We start from the raw sequence: 17,049 nt of genomic DNA on the forward strand, positions 1-17,049 counted from the left end.
AGACTTAAATGTCGTCCTTCACGGATGATTAGACAGATGTCCACAGAAGGAGGAGATACCCTGGGGGGAGGTACGCACAATGTTGATGACGTTTCTGGAGGCAACAGGATTACCGGACATCTGGAGAGGGTTGCACCATGGTGAAAAACATTTCTCGTATTATTCTGGGGCACACGCATCGATGTCTCACTTAGACTTCTTCATGGATCTGGTTACCACCACTGGGAGGGTAATAGAAGCAGGATACCTCATAAGGGGTATTTCAGATCGTGCCTATTTATATATTAAGATCAGAGGGGAAGGAATGGAGGAGAAGGACTGGAGGGTTAAGAGGAGTGGGGACTAAACACATACTACCTACAGATCGAGCCAATACGGAAAGAAATGAAGGACTGCACAGAGGAGTACTTTGAATTAAACAAGGGCACGGTGAACAACAGTTGCACCCTTTGGGAAGCATATCAAACAGTCATTAGGGGAGGGGCAAGGGGAGCGGCGGAGGCAGAAACAGGACACCATAGGAAAGAAAGAAGGGAAAACCCGAGGTACTAGAAGAAGTGGTGGGCAAGACAGGAAAGATGCATGTAAATAAACAGACAATACAATCTAAAGGAGCGATGCTAAAAGCCGCAGGGCAATACAACGTAGTTGCAATGGATGAGGGCATACTGGGCCAGGAAAGCGAGAGTGTATGAATTGGGGAACAAAGGTGGAAGGATGCTGGCATGGCTGGAGAAAAGGGTGGAAGAGTTCAGATGGATTAAGGGCATACGTAGGAACGGGGGAGAAATCTATACTGAACGGAATAAAATAGTCAATGCATTTGCAAACCTTTACCAGGGGCTTTACAGCATGGTACTGGGCACTTCTGAAAATGAAATTGGGTGATACTTAGAAGGGGTAAACTTGCCAAAAGGTAAATGAGCAAACGAGAGAAGATAAGGATAAAGAGAGTACAGTGGAGGACGTACAAGAGGCAATTAAAAACGTACATCCTGGGAAAACCCCAGGACTGAATAGGATACCGACCGAATTTTGGAAATGCATGGGAGACAAGGTGGTTAAGCCAATTTTGGACATATTTCTAGAGAATCATGACAAGGTACACTCCATGGGACGTGAGAATGGCTACAATAATGGTCATACACAAAAAAGGTAAACCCAATGATACATTATTATATCCTTAAAATGATGCATGCAGTGATGACCATGAGCCACTTCTTCATGTAAGGCAGTTAGTTTATTCCAGCAATGTTATTAAAGGTCATCTTACCAATGATAGGTAATCACTACGATATAGCATACAGACACCAGTCACCCATCCTACTTCAGGTCTTTCCTTCAACTGTTCATGTGCAATTCTCATACATCAAGCCGAAGAGAATTCCATAATGTCATAAGAGTGTGTGCTGAGGGATAAATGAGCATGATGTCACATAACTGTGCCTCGTACTGCGCCATATCGCTGCTGAATGGAGAATCTAAGGTCCTGGCAAAGATATTGGCAACAAGGTTAGTGGGGGTAATAAACAGGCTAATACACTCAGATCACTGTATCTTTGTCCGAGGAAGAGCAACGAGGATAAAGCTGAGACTGGTACATAATGCTCTAGCAATGTCGGACTCATTGAAGAGTCCCCACTAAATAATGGCACCAGAGGCAACATCATAAAATGGAAAAAATAATTATATGCACAACCACTTGTAAAAGTCAGAGTAAATGGGCACACATCCCACACCTTCCCGCTCCAAAGTGGCACGAGGCAGAGATGTCCATTAGTATTATTCCTCATTGCGATCAAACCGCTAGCTGAGAGAATTAGGTCTGACCAAGCAATCCAACGATTTTGATGACCGGGGACCTGGGAAAATATAATCTCTCTAAATGCAGAGGACTTCCTGATTTATCTCGGTGAACCGCGAAGAACATGCCCTTGGGTAATGTACACATTAAGGGAGTTCGATATTTATTGTGGACTCAGGATTAACTGGGAGAAATAAGTTATTATGCTAGTACAGGGGGGAAAAGATGCAATCCCAGAAGAATGCGGCTTCCGGGTGGAGTAAGGGGGGTTTAAATATCTCGGTATTACACTGCAAAAGGACAAAACGATGTTTCTTAAAAATAATTTGGAACCTATAATTCGCAGATTGCAGGAAGACTCCAAACACTGGGTTAAGCTACCAATAAAGCTTCTGGGAAGGGTCAGCTTTCCAGACTGTTATATGTCCTGCAGAATACTCCGGTGAGATTACCCATTGCCATTTTATGAGGATTGTGGCTATAATTAGAGGATATCCTGGGGATACAAACATCCTCGTATGGCTCTGAGGACACTTATGAGATTTGTTTGGGAAGGCAGGGTGGGACTGATGGATATCCAGAATAACAACTGGGTAGCTCATCTGGTGGTGGCAAATGAATGGGTATTTGGCGGGAGAGATCTTTCCCACACAAAATTGGAATTGTCTCAAATGGAAGGCCAAACCTCCTAAAGGTACTGTTTGGAAGTCTGTGGAGGGGTGCTCTCCCCCGAGCAGGACAGAGACTGGTGCAGATTAGGAAGGAAGTTACACATGCAATGGGATGGAAGAGGAAAGCTACTACACAGTTCCCATTATGGGGGAAACCCCTAACATCAAAGAGATGCAACTGTAAGGGAGGCAGCCACAATGGGTGGAAAGGGGAATATGCAGACTGGAAGATATAGTGGACAATACAGATGTAATCCCATTCCAACAACAGTGAGAAACACGGATTAGGACTTCTTTACATATATGAGACAGAGGCACGCTGTAGAAGCTCAATTTGGAGGTGAATTGGATTTCGCAAAACACCCTTCCCCCGCACCCTAGAGATCAATCTGTTTTCGACACCAATGGAAGGGAAAGTGATATTAATAGTATATCAAGTTATACATAATAGCGTATCCCCCACATGACACACTTAAGAACAAAATGGGAAGGAGACCTTGGAAGGAAAGAGGAGGAAGAGTGGATGGAAGAATTATTGGCCACAAGAGAAGTCAATATATCTTCCAGGATGAGACTTATACAGTACAACATTTTGCACAGAACGTACTATTCCAGGGACAGACCTCTTAAAATGGGTAGAGTAATGGATGACATGTGTCTCAAATGCATAAGGGATGTGGGGACATTCTTTCACCTGCTGTGGGATTGCCCGAAGGTCAAGACACACTTGGAAAAGGTAATATCCAAGCTCTCGAGATTAATGGGTCTGACAATTTGGAAAGATCCCAAGATGCTGTTACTGCATATCAGAAGGGAATATGAGGGAGGGAGTTGGGAGGAGAAACTGATGCATATCACATTGATGGTGGTGGTAAAAAGGGACACAGCAGCTAAATGGGGAACCCAGGGAATGCCTACCGTGGGAATATTGGATAAAGAAATGGAATATGGTCATAGAGTGGAGGATATCACATAAAGGAATAGGGGTTCCACAATAAAGTATCAGAAGATATGATATGATGGGTTATTTATAACGCACTTAATACCCAGAGGTTTCTAAGCATGGACCCAGGTATCGAACCTGTGTTGCCCTGTGTCGTCTTGCTTCCAAGGTGAGCACGTTGCCCCTAAGCTATCCTCCCGAGACGATGGACGAAATGGAACATGGGTTCTTGAATAGATAGGCACTCCAAAAATACAACATCACAGAAGGGGTGGGGGGCTACTGGGAAGTGGGCAAAGGCAGAAGGAGGAGGAGAATGGGAGTTGGGAAGGAGGAAAGGGGAAGGATAGATGTGGATTGCTTGTAGCAACATTTTCTGAATACGATGAATAATGTTGGAATATGGAAAAAACTCAATAAAAATTGGTTTATAAAAAAAATCTATTAGGTCTTTCCATGCCATAGGAACTACATACAGGACACGACATTAATCTATGCCAACACTTTTCTGCTTGGTTAAAACTTGAAACATATCAGAATAAATAATAAATCATCCTGCACTACACAACGCAGTTTAACGGACTGCAGGATTCTCTTCGGCCCTGTAGCTGAGGAGTACCCTCCTGCTGCCATGTTTGCACCTGGGGCAATAAGTGCCCGCTGATATTGAGTGTTATGTTATGGGGGGGCACATTTTCGTGGCTTGCCCTGGGCACCAAATTGCCTAGAAACTGCACTGTTCAGTGTCCCTGTGGGTGACAAGGGAGGATCCTCTCAAGTAACCCACATTGAATAGTAGAAGGCGTTCATTCCATTATCAAGATACTTGCTGTGGTGGCATCAGGTTTTGGCACGTGCCTACTTTGACTCTCCTTACGTTACACAATACGAATAAAATATCATGTCATATCCTATCAGTAGCTTATTAGTTTGGACTATTAGCTGGCATAGCCACCTTTAAGCCAAAACTATTTCATTAGAGTACAGATAGTGGATAATTGGCTTATGAAGCGGGACACAAAGCTTGAAGGTGTTGTTTGGTTATTTGCCCACCCATTGACTGCCCATGGTCATGCTAATCCCTATGGCCATTCCCACCCATTTCCTACCCTTCACACCCAGAACATTTACTCATGGGAACGCTTTGAGCTCGCTTTAATCAAGCCTTACCATACAACTTTACACTCAAACTGCCTGACAGTGTTTTTTCAAAGCAGTCAGTCTTCTGAGAGTTAATTGGAGCAGTACGTATTCTACTGGTGCAATAAATATGTCTAAGCTGGTCTGCCTTCAGCCACTCGATTCATAAGCACTATGCGTGTCCTTCACTGAAGTCCTGCTAAAAACAAGAATTGGCAAAGCCAACAGTTTTGTCTTATGTATAAGTATTAGGCATTTGCCAGGCACTGCTGTGAGGTGCCCAGGTACTCGCACATTTTGCGGATGCTACCAGCAATGGTCAGTTAATACCACTATGGCAGTGCTTGGCAAGTGGCTTTCCCATGCCCATACAAAAGTCCAAACTGTTGGCATTGCCAATGCTTATTTTTGACTCTCGTATAGTACACACGGGGCGCACCATCCGCTAGGTTGAACATTCATTCCTTCTGAGTGTCTCGATTGCACTTGGCCCTTGCTTAAAATCACACTTGTGATTGAAATACGGCAGAGTACATACAAAGGTTTTATAAAGTTGTATTTCCTTTGCCAACACTACCATGTTTAGAAAGTTCCATTTCAGATGATGACGATGTGTTTACTAATATTGGCTTACCTGTTTCTTCTGTGCAGCATTACTGATGAGGACAACAACAGCATGTGTTTTGAACTCCTGGAATTAGATGGTAAGTATGAAAGTTTGAAAAGTTGGTGATAAGCTTAGCTTTGGCTCTAGGGCAGCAGGCATTGTTGGCAGCGTAGCGATGCACAGTGGATTGTGTACAGTGGATTGGGATGGACATAATTTTTCTTCAAGCGTTCAGTGAATGTGTGATAATCTACGGAGCTACAACAATACAAATCCCACCCAACCTATTCAATTGTAAAGGGACTTGGTGCCAAGTTGCAGCATTGTAAATCCAATACAACCCACAAAATTGTAAATGGACCTGGTACTAAACTGTAGCAACATACATCCAATACAACCTACAGAATTGTAAATGGACCTGGTACTAAACTGAAGCAACATACATCCAATACAACCTACAGAATTGTAAACGAGCCCGGTGCCGAGATGTAGCACCATCAATCCAATACTGTAAATGGGCCTAGTGCCAACCTGTAGCAACATAAATCCAATGCAACCTACAGATTTGTAAATGGGCCTAGTGCCAACCTGTAGCAGCATAAATCCAATGCAACCTACAGATTTGTAAATGGGCCTAGTGCCAACCTGTAGCAGCATAAATCCAATGCAACCTACAGATTTGTAAATGGGCCTAGTGCCAACCTGTAGCAACATAAATCCAATGCAACCTACAGATTTGTAAATGGGCCTAGTGCCAACCTGTAGCAACATAAATCCAATGCAACCTACAGATTTGTAAATGGGCCTAGTGCCAACCTGTAGCAACATAAATCCAATGCAACCTACAGATTTGTAAATGGGCCTAGTGCCAACCTGTAGCAACATAAATCCAATGCAACCTACAGATTTGTAAATGGGCCGAGTGCCAACCTGTAGCAACATCAATCCAACACAACCTACAGAATTGTAAATGGGCCTGGTGCATAGTTGCATCAATATAAATCCAATATAACCTTCAGAATTGTAAACGGGACTAGTATCAAGGTTCAGGTGACCGAAATCTATTGTGTAGTGGGATAGAAGTGAGTCATTGACAATTTGTGATTTACAAAGAAGATAACATGTCTGGCAACCTGCCACCTCCTCTACCTCAGTTGCTGTCCCCCAATCCAGTTCTTTAATGTTCCGGGCTGAGTGCTTCCTATGCACAGATGTTTGGAGGAGTATGTTTAGAAATAAACAGTGAAATGTGAACCACAGAATGGAGAGATGATTTTAAAAACTAGCGGATTAATTTGTTGAATTTGAATACAATAGATAAGAGAAGGTCGCTGACCAGCCTATGCATCAACATGAGGACAGCACCCAAGGATATCGGTGGAGAACTAGGCTAAAAGATGAAAATATATTATGATAGAAAACTATACATTCTGATTTGTATTATGTGTGTTCCCTATTACTAACACCACTGGTAATGAAGTCCCTGAAGAAGAGCCAGGAGCATTGAAACAAGTGCTGGCAATTGTTTACCTTAAGAGCATTTGCATAGTATTAGGTAGCTGACCGCGCACACGAGAGGTAGGACAGGTATCATTTCCCTTTCATGTTACGGCGTAGCAGCAGCAGAATCTCCCATACTCTGCCCACTCCTTCAGCACTATCTTTCCTAATGACCCACTCTTTGAACATAAACACTCTATTCCCACACTCTAAACCCCACAATGGAATGTATGTACAAGGATACCACAGCTATTACAGAACTATGGGCCCGCTTCACAGAAAAGTGTGCATAGATCCTGCAAAGTCCGCACGGCTAGAAGGACTTTGAGTGCCCCCTCCCACTTGAGGCACCTGTGCATGATCCGCTTATTCATGGAATTGTTCCCGCTAAGTAACTCTATGTGCAAGTTGCAACCGGAACGCCCCTGACATGCCCCCCACAAAGAAAATGTAGCCACTAATACCTACCCATGCATGGTCCCTGGGTGTGATCCCATGCACCCCGGTAATCCTGTGTGGGGACCCGCGCTATGAAGCCAAGACCCCTGTTCACAGCACTACAACAACATGCGCACCATGTTCCGTAACTTGAGTCAATTCAAGTCAGTCTGCGTGCAAACTCCCGTAAACTGCGCCTGCACCCCGCTACACTGCTTAAGCACACCCCTATGTTCGATCGGAACCCCGACTGCATGCATGCACCCCTAAATCCAACATGCAATCTTACCTCTGCGCAGTGATTCCAATGCCTTCAGGTGGCGGTTAGATCGGGAGCTTTGTGTGGTCATTTCCCCGATGTGAGGTTGCGCAGTCAGTTCTGTGAATACGATTTGCTCTGCGCAGTTGTGGGTGTGTGATCTCCTCGCAGCAGGTCGCCCCTCAGCACGTCAACATTTTCCCTTCTTCTTCCTCATTTTGCATGTTCCGCGCCCTATTTTGGACTCTGCGTAGGCCCCACCTACACTATGCGAAGAGTCTCGCCCAAGGTGCTCAACTGCTTGCAGAGGCCTGCCAGACCAGCGTGAAGTCCTAAAATGTACTGGAAAAGTCCAGCGCAGTCGATTCCATGAATTGACGAATGGGGCTTTGCACGTGGAATGGTACGCAATGTCCCGATTTTCCACGTAGATAATTCCATGAATCAGGGCCTATATATAATAATAATACTATTTACAAATGTAACACACCTCTTTCCCTCCCTACTCCACACCAATGCCCACCTCCATCATCTATGACATCGCCACCACTCTCGCCACTCTCTCCTTACTCCACACCTCCCCATTCTCCATTCTAAACAAATTCCCCAAATCATCGATCACCACCAGGGGCTTTGAATACCACGACATTCCTTTTTGCACATGCCTACCTAACTTGTCTTTAACTATTGACCCTGACCTCATGAGAACCTCCTTCACACAACACATTCTATCGTACCTCTCATTTGATCTTCCTCCCTTCTCCTTCATCCTTCTCCTCACCTACCCATCATCCACCGCCACGGGTCTCTCCCACCTCATCCACCCAGGACACAAACTCGTATTAAGCTTTCTTCTCCCCAGATTCTCCAACAGTGACACCCCCGTGGAACCATGGGGTGCCAGCGTACATTGAAACACTCTTTCCATCGCTGCATGCACCCACTCCCCCCTGTGCTAATGCCATCATCACAGCATCCATCAACATCCTATTGAACCTTTCTACAACCTAATTTCCTTTGGGATGATGTAACGCTGTTTTAGCATGTTTACTCTCATGCGCTTTCAAAAATTGTCCAAACTCTCTCCCCACAATCTGAGGCTCATTATCTGACACAATCTTATGCGAAAATCCCTCATGCCAGAACACCAACTCCATACACTGGATTATCATCCTGAGACTAACCTCCCTCAACACACACACTTCTGGCCACTTAGACAGCATGTCCATTAACACTTTCACATAACTTCCTTGTGTTCCCTTCATAGCCAACGGTGCCACAATAATCACCGCCACCACATCACACACAACCTCCGAAACAGGCGGAACCTCGATCGGAAGTGTCCTGACAATCGACACCCTATCAATACCATAAATTCCTGACATTCCTTCGACAACTTTTCAATGTTGTCATTCATCCCATTCCATCAGTAATGCCGCCTAATCGAAGCTTTGGTCTTCCCCAGACTCAAATGCCCCGCGTGCGCAATCACCATAAGCCTCTCCCTCCTGTTCTCCAGCAACACTAACCCGTGCCCTCTCAACAAAAGTTCCCCTTCCATTCCGCATTCACTTCTTACGCTACAATATCCCTTAATGTCGTCACCAACCTCCTAATTTGGCCACCCCTAATAGGCGCACTCCACAAAATTGCCATACGTCTCATCTGCATCACAAATGTCTTTCCATACCCCCTGTTGCACCACCCCTGAATTCACAAAATCCTCCCCTTCCTCTTCTCCTCACACTCCCTCTGAACGTTCCCCACCATCATTCCACAAACCACATTCCTCAACGAAGCATCCGCTACCACATTCCTCTTACCATCAATATGCTTAACCACAAAATCCAATCCTTGCAAACAAGGTATCCACCTTACAATACTCCTTGCCACTCCATCTAAACCCTTTCTACTCAAAATTGCAAAAAGCGGTTTATGATCCATAACAATTGTAAATGGCCAACCCCACAATAGAGGCCAAAATTTCTCAACAGCCCACACACACACATGACATTGCCCCATCTCAATACATAATACTTCTTCTCTGCCTCCCTCAAAGCCCTTAATGCAAATGCCATTTTATTAATTTCAACACCTTCAGGTTGCATCAAAACACACCCTACATCATTCTCACTTGCATCAGTAAAAATATAAACCTGTGTTTTGTTGTTGAATACCTTCAAAACAGGGGCTTTCTACAAATTCTGTTTTTTATCATACTAAATTCTGCTTCACATTTTTCATCCCATACAAACCTCACACTTTTCTTTGTGAGATATCTCCTATGTTTGGTCTTATCTGCAAGATTCCTGATAAAAGTACCATAATACTCCACCAGTTCAAGGAATGAAGACAACTTCCCTCTATTCCTTGCAGCCAACATCCTCTTCACCGCCTTCACAGCCTCCAACTTAGGTCAAACCCCTTCTACTGACAATTTGTACCCCAAGTAATTCACCTTGTCCTTCCTAAACTTGCACTTTGCAATTGATATTTTGAGACCTGCCGAACACAAAATCCCCAACACATCCTTCAATTTTCTGTCTTGTTCTCCATCATCTTTTACCACCAAAATATTGTCCTGATAACAGTGCACACGACTTAAACATTTCACTAATTTGTCCATCACCCTCTGAAAAACACTTGAGGCTGAAATCAGTCCAAATGGCATCAGTTTATACAAATCTGAGCTTAGGGCACATTAGGAACGTGCATGTAATTGATGGGATTACACAGAATAACTCCAAGTCCAAATAACAGAACCAAGATGGCAAAGTACTGTTTTATTAACAATTATCTAAAATGGGGAGTTTACAACAAACATCAACAGACGTACGCTTAGGTTCTCTCTGCGATTTTCACACAAATCATAGCTTTTATATAAAAAATACATCAGAGATGACATCATACTACATGACAAATAATGAAAAATCTATCAAGGGTCGGGATTGGCTTAAGGAGAACATATAAGTACACATTCTATAGGAACTAGGATTGTGATTGGCTGCCCACTGTCAGGTGTACAACATATGCCTACCTCTAAAACATGTCATCATTAGGAACATTAGATACACAGTTTCTCATTGGTTTTCATACTACATGGTCCTTCGAGATATGGACTAATATAATTGGTTGGCACACTTGTGCCAGGTTTGGAACATTCGGTTCACTTAGCAGCATGTAGCCCAGGCCCTGGTGCAAGGCGATGGGGCATGACACTACTTCCCCACCCAATTAGCCCAGCATCTCTCATCATCCATGCCTTCTGCCATGAAGATTGTCTTTGAATGTGGCCTTGAAAAGTATCCTTGTCTTTAGAATCCATGCGAGTGAGAGCACTCACTATCATGCTCTCGGACTCTAAGTTCGAACTCTATTTTCATCCTTGGCCCACGTGACAATAGACTACAATTTGGTCAATTTTGCAGGTTTTAAATACGTTAAATGAATTAAACTTGGCATTCTTGGTGTTCTTCCTTTACACCTTAACAAGGAATGATTCATCCTTCGCACGTTCGCTCCTTTCCAGAATTGATAGCTGTCTTTGGCTGCTTCAGTCTTGACTCCAGGCCAGATAACCTCGCCATGCAGCTCCACGATTCTGCTTTTTCTTGCTGGGACACAGTTTCCCTTCCCTCCTCATGTGTCCTGGCTTACTTAATTCATGATACTGATGTCCAGCTTCTATGGCTGCTTCGCCTTCATTCTATTTACTTCATATAGTCAGCTTCTATGGTGACTTAGTCTGCTTGCGTTTCAGCAATTGTACAATTATTGAATGGTTGATTCTCTGCAGCACTTTGTGCATGTTGAATCTTCTTCGTATTTAAAAGTTCACTTGAACCATTACTTCGTCATTAGTTTCTGTAGGATCCATACATCTTTTTCAGCCAGTATCTTGAGACGTTGTATATGTCTCTTGTGACATCACTAGCTTCTTTCTTTGCTCTTTTTCATATTCCTACAGAGAGTTCCTCCCTTAGGTTGTCATCCCTTTGGGGATACATTCGGTACGGTTGTCTTAATGGGTATCTTCTTTCCAACACACGCTGCAGTATTAACACCACTGCTAGTGTCAAACACGGCACGATCTCAGGTCTCCAACATATGGGAGGAAGGGGGGCAGGGTTTCCTACAGAGGTATGCAGATGCTCCTCTACAGATACAACCCAATCGGTGTGATAAACATAGTCACTTACACAGATGCCTCATGTATCTTAACTTGATGATACGCCGATTTTAGATCAATGATAGAAAACATGCCTGCACCAGACACATCCACAATCAAACCATTTATCTTAGGCAATGGGAACCTATCCGGTACCACATTCCTATTCAAAGTCCACACAACCTCACCTCACCACTGCTCTTCCTTACAATCACCACCGGACTCGCCGAATCTGCCTCTATTATTCCTTCCTTCTCCAACTGTCTCACCTCCTCCTTCATCTCAGCTCTGAATGCAAGTTGCACCACTCTCACCTTCCCTCTCACCGGTATGGCATCTTTCCTCACCCTGATCCTATGCACAAATCCCTTCAGACACTCTTTGCCTTTTCTGAACACTTCAGGAAACTAATCTTCAACCTCTCTCCCACAGGAGCACACTCCACCTTAACAAGGGGGTCCTGGGAGTCCCTCTGCCAGACATGAGTCCTGGTTACAAGAGCCTTACCCAGAGTCTTTAGCTCGCTATCTTTCACAGAGAAGAAATATCCCAAGCATATCAGTCTTTGTCCTGCCCTGGGGCAGTCCAGCACCGAAATGCTGGGCAATTCTCCTCTGAACAAGAGTACCAACAGCAACCCGAGACACGTGTTTCGGTCTGGTTGAACCTCATCAGTAGGGTGTAGCTGTGCCTCTCTAAGAATAGTGAGCAAGGGGTCCACGTCTGGATTTCCCTAGTAACTTAGGGTGAAACCCAAAGTTACTTGAAATATGCAGATAACAAGGGGGGTCCTGGGAGACTCTCTGCCAGACATGAGTCCTGGTTACAAGATCCACCCTACTGATGAGGTCCAACCAGACCGAAACACGTTTCTGGGGTTTCTGTTGGTACTCTTGTTCAGAGGAGAATTGCCTATCATTTCGGTGCTGGACTGCCCCAGGGCAGGACAAACACTGATATGTTTGGGATATTTCTTCTCTGTGAAAGATAGTGAGCTAAAGACTCTGGGTAAGTCTCTCGTAACCAGGACTAATGTCTGGCAGAGGGACTCCCAGGACCCCCCTTGTTAATCTGCACACTCCACCTTAAACACCTGACCTGGATGACGCAGATCCAATTTCATTCTTAGGTCCGCTTGCACGTTACACAACAACAAACTTCCCCCCATTCTTTGTCACTTGTATACACCCCTTCTCTTTCTTAACTTTCAATGTCAACTCAGCTTCAAATTCCCCCACAATCTCTATCAGTGCCTTACCATATTCATGTGCAGCCACAATACTCTCCATTAATAAGCAGCAATTCCTTCTCTCTCCATGTCCCCACACTTATAAGTGTATAATCTGCCCCACTGTCAATCAAAATGTTGACCCCCCCACCCTGATCATATAGATCATTGCATGCGACTTATTCCGCTTGTTTGTGCATTAACGGCATTAACTACACTTATTTCATCTTCATCCCTCACATATGATGCTGTTGCTCCCATAGACGCTGCCACATCGTACACAGCCTTTTCTCCACTTGGCCAATGTCTGCAACATTTGGCGATGTGCCAATGATTGCGGTACCGTAATTAGCACCGAGGTCCCTTTGCGGCACTCTACTTTAACGGATGGTAAAACCAGCCGTTAAGGTCGGGTCCCGCAAAGGGAACTCCTAGTAAGGCGGTAAGGGTTTACCGGTACCAGTGCCCTTACCAGTGCCGGTAAACCCTTACTGCCTAACATGTAATGAGGCCCTTTGTCTTTTCCAACTGTGTTACAACTCCCACATATATTCCACAGGAGTGTCTCAACCAATCTCTTATACGTATGCCACTGTCAACACAAACTGCCCCGTAACTGAGAATATGCGCGTTCTGCCAGTATTATCACCATATGCTGTTTAGCTCACCGATAAAGTATGAGGCTCCTTCAATCCGGTTCAATTAGTTCCCTAGGACGCTGGGCCATTGCTGCTTACCACAGAGCCTCACGTGCTCCACCGCAGTGGGTTGTATGGAGTGCCGGTTTCAATGCTTCAACACCACTAGTTGCTAGGGACGATGGCTTGTTGCTCTGCAGCGTGTTGCACAGAGCGTTGCTGCGGCCCCAATCTCTTCAGATGCACCGAAGGCCGCTCGTGCTCTGAGCCCCAAAGGCTGATTGCCTCCTCAAAGGGCACAGACTCTGACTCTGCACCCCACAGGCGTGGGCAGGATATCTCGGCCACTGCACAGACTACTGCGCAGAATCTGGAGTCCCCCACTGTGACCATCTCTAACCAGCAGGCGTCGCAGACTAGGCAGTGAGGCAGCCACGAAGGGACCAGAGCTGCTGCTGACACAGATCCTCATCGTCAGTATTAGATAGCTGACCATGCACACGAGAGATTGGACAGGTAACTTTATTTCCTTTCAGGTTACACTATAGCAGCAGCCCATCTCCATCCTCCTCCCACTCTTTCAGCACTATCTTTCCCAGCGGCCCACTCTTTGAACAAACTCTATCCCCACACTCTATGTACAAGAATACCACAGCTATTACAGAACTATATACAGTAATACTATTTACAAATATAACACTAGCATAATTAATAAGGTGAATAAATAAATATGTTGCTAATTAAGAGTATGTTTTCAGGCCTAAGGGGGATGATGGGAAAACAGCCTATACAGGACAGGGTGTGGCTCTAATCAATCCAGGTGATCTTTTATAATCAATTGTTTTTTTTTTAAATACTTACATTATTTCAACCCTCCCCCAGTTCCTCTCCTTCCTTCAAATTTGTTTGAATAAATACCAGCTGTCCTGACACTGTGCCTAATTCATGTGTTGCCTGTACGGTCGTACAGTAGTTTGCGACATTCACATGTAACAATACCATTCGAAACACAGATTTATTTCTTTCTTTATTTATTGGATTTGTAAAGCGCTCTACAGTCCGAAGGCATCGAGGCGCTGTTGCATGAAATTGTCTTGGTTATACTTAAGAAGGCTTGGCTCAGGGTTACATCGAATGTGCAGCCCAACAGTAGGAATTTCTTAGGATACATACACAGGTGGTTCAAGAGAAAAGCATAGCTCATAGTTACATTGTACGTTTAACCTAATGATGAATAAAGAAGAGTACATACATAGGTGGTTACAAGTTTAGAGTATCATACGGTCACAGTAAGGGTTTCATCATAACTAGTAATACCGTACAGCCTAAATGGGTGCCAATAGTTCAGAAATGGCACAAGTACTACTATGCTATACAAATAGCATAGTTTTTATCGCTTTGCGGAAGGCCAAGTGCAAATCAATCCTTCTAATGTGGAGGGGGGTGGAGTGTTCCAATGGGTCGTGGTGATAGTATGGAAGCTAGTACCTCCTGCTCGAACTCTCTTGGTCTTAGGAGTGGTGATTCGATTGGTGTAGGCCGATCTGATGTGTGTGATTGAGATTGGCTTGGCTATTCTTTGAACCAGGTAGAGAGGTGCCAGGTTATGGACACATTTATGCATAAGGGCGAGAGTTTTAAAGACGATCCGCTCTTTAACGGGGAGCCAGTGAACCTACTTCCTGGTCTCAGAGAAATGGTCCCTCTGGGAAATACCGGTGGCAGCGTTGAGGGCATTATTTTGTGCCGTTTGGAGGTTGGAGATATTTTTGCTGGAGGTCCCTACAAAGAGGGCATTGCAGTAGTCCAATCGTGATCCAATTATTGCTCTAGCAGTGGTGAGGCAGTTCTGTTCCGACAGAAAGGGTCTGGCTGCATTGAGCAGTTTAGAATGGTATGCTGAGGTAGAAGCAATGGCATTGACCTGCCTACTCCTAGTAAGGTTGTAGTCCAAAAATACCCCCAAGGTCTTGACAGCCTGGGATAAAGTGATTGGTATGTTGTTAATCATGAAGGAGCTGTATTGTTTGTCCAATTTTCTAAGGGTGACACGTGATCCAATCAACAAAAGTTTGGTTTTCTCACTATTAAGGCACAGCCAGTTTTCTGCCATCCAGGTTTGGATAGTTGAGTATATCTAGTTGAGGGTGTTCATATCGGACTTGTAATCACCAGTAAGGGGGATAAGCACCTGCGTGTCATCAGCATAATTAGTGTATGAGATGCCCAGCGCATCCATAATGTTGAACAGTGGCCTCGTAAATAGGTTATATAGGGTAGGCGAGATGCAGGATCCCTGTGGGACTCCACATTTTATGTCACTTGGGTGGGCACAGGTTGAGTAAGAGAAGACTTTCATAACCCTTACCTGAAGAAACAAGGTGATCCAAGCTCAGGCCTTCGTGGAGAAGTTCACCACAGAGGAGAGAGTGTCTTATGATCCACCATGTCTAGCGCTGCAGATAAATCAAGGAGCAGAAGGAGCGCAGGTTTGTCTGCATCGCTGAAGTGGTCCATTTGATTTTTAAGGTCTAACAATGCAGTTTCGGTACCGTATCCTAGACGGAAACCGGACTGCCGGAGGCCGAGAAGAAGGTTAGCTTCAAGGAATAACACTGACATTCACGGAAAAACAGGAATTAAAAACTGCAAAGAAGCGACATACAACTGTGGGCGAACTCACATATTAAGGCTTGTGGTGTGGCACCTGTCTCCTTGCAAAGTTGCTATTATGGCTGAACTGCCCACGCCTCATCCTCCTGCGAAGAGTACTGCAGGTAAAGGCCTTGAATATGTATGCAATTCAAGGAACATCGCTGACTTCTGCCTGATGCAGTGGAACACATACACATTGTTTAACACACAAGAACGAGTCATGGAATGCTCTCTAGTAGGTAACGGTTCAAGCCAGAGTTACTCATAGAGCCACTAACACTGTCCTAAGCAGAAGCAGACACTGTCCCTATCAGCGGGTACTGTCACTAGGGAGACAGTGATGTGCTGCCAATCTAAAAGAAAAGTAGGAGGCGGTTATCCCTACTTATCCCCAACTCACTCACTATATCCACATTATAACAAATGATGTTACCGTTCTATGTACTATCTTATGTATCTCACAGTGTACCTACATGTATGTACTAATTGTAACTGTCACTGTAACTAAGCTTCGAGAATTCCTGTATTGCTGCGCCCAGCTGTCCAATGGCTTGGTGCGCATTATCAAATAAACAAACAGACAAAGAGTGCGCAATCATTATGGCATCGAAATACATGTTATCTGGGCATGTATGATGGGTTCTTGTGGGTATTTTAAAAAGTCCTGCTACTATGCAGAGCAAGAGCAAGTTCTATAATGCTCAAGTCACCTGTTAGCAAACATTTTTCTTCCGTTTCTCCCTTGATTAGGGGTGTACTTGTCCCTCAACTTCCCTTGTATTGAAACTTTGTTTCAATTGTACTGCTATCTTACTCCCAATCCAGATACTGTAATGCTTCTTCTCCAGGGTTTAGAAACTGTTCGTCTGGTCCCTTGTTTTGAGGCTGCATGTACTATGCACCATTGCATTTTCTAATAATTTAGATTCCCTTATCTAAGAGGTGGACCTCTAGACCCACAACTAATCTCCTGCTTTGGGATGTCTCCTCATTCATGA

At 44.4% G+C, this 17,049-nt stretch overlaps 1 protein-coding gene across 2 annotated transcripts in view; it reads left to right on the forward strand.

Moving 5' to 3' along the window:
- CARD11 (caspase recruitment domain family member 11) overlaps positions 1–17,049 on the forward strand; it is a 1,247,701-nt gene that overhangs the window by 807,795 nt on the left and 422,857 nt on the right. For both annotated transcript variants that reach the window (XM_069647590.1, XM_069647589.1), the window contains exon 14: positions 5,210–5,262. In XM_069647590.1, coding sequence (XP_069503691.1) covers positions 5,210–5,262 — 53 coding nt within the window. The remainder of the gene's footprint in view (positions 1–5,209; positions 5,263–17,049) is intronic.

The sequence above is a fragment of the Ambystoma mexicanum genome, chromosome 2q (assembly GCF_040938575.1).
Source record: "Ambystoma mexicanum isolate Mex_15411 chromosome 2q, UKY_AmexF1_1, whole genome shotgun sequence".
Lineage (NCBI taxonomy): Eukaryota > Metazoa > Chordata > Amphibia > Caudata > Ambystomatidae > Ambystoma > Ambystoma mexicanum.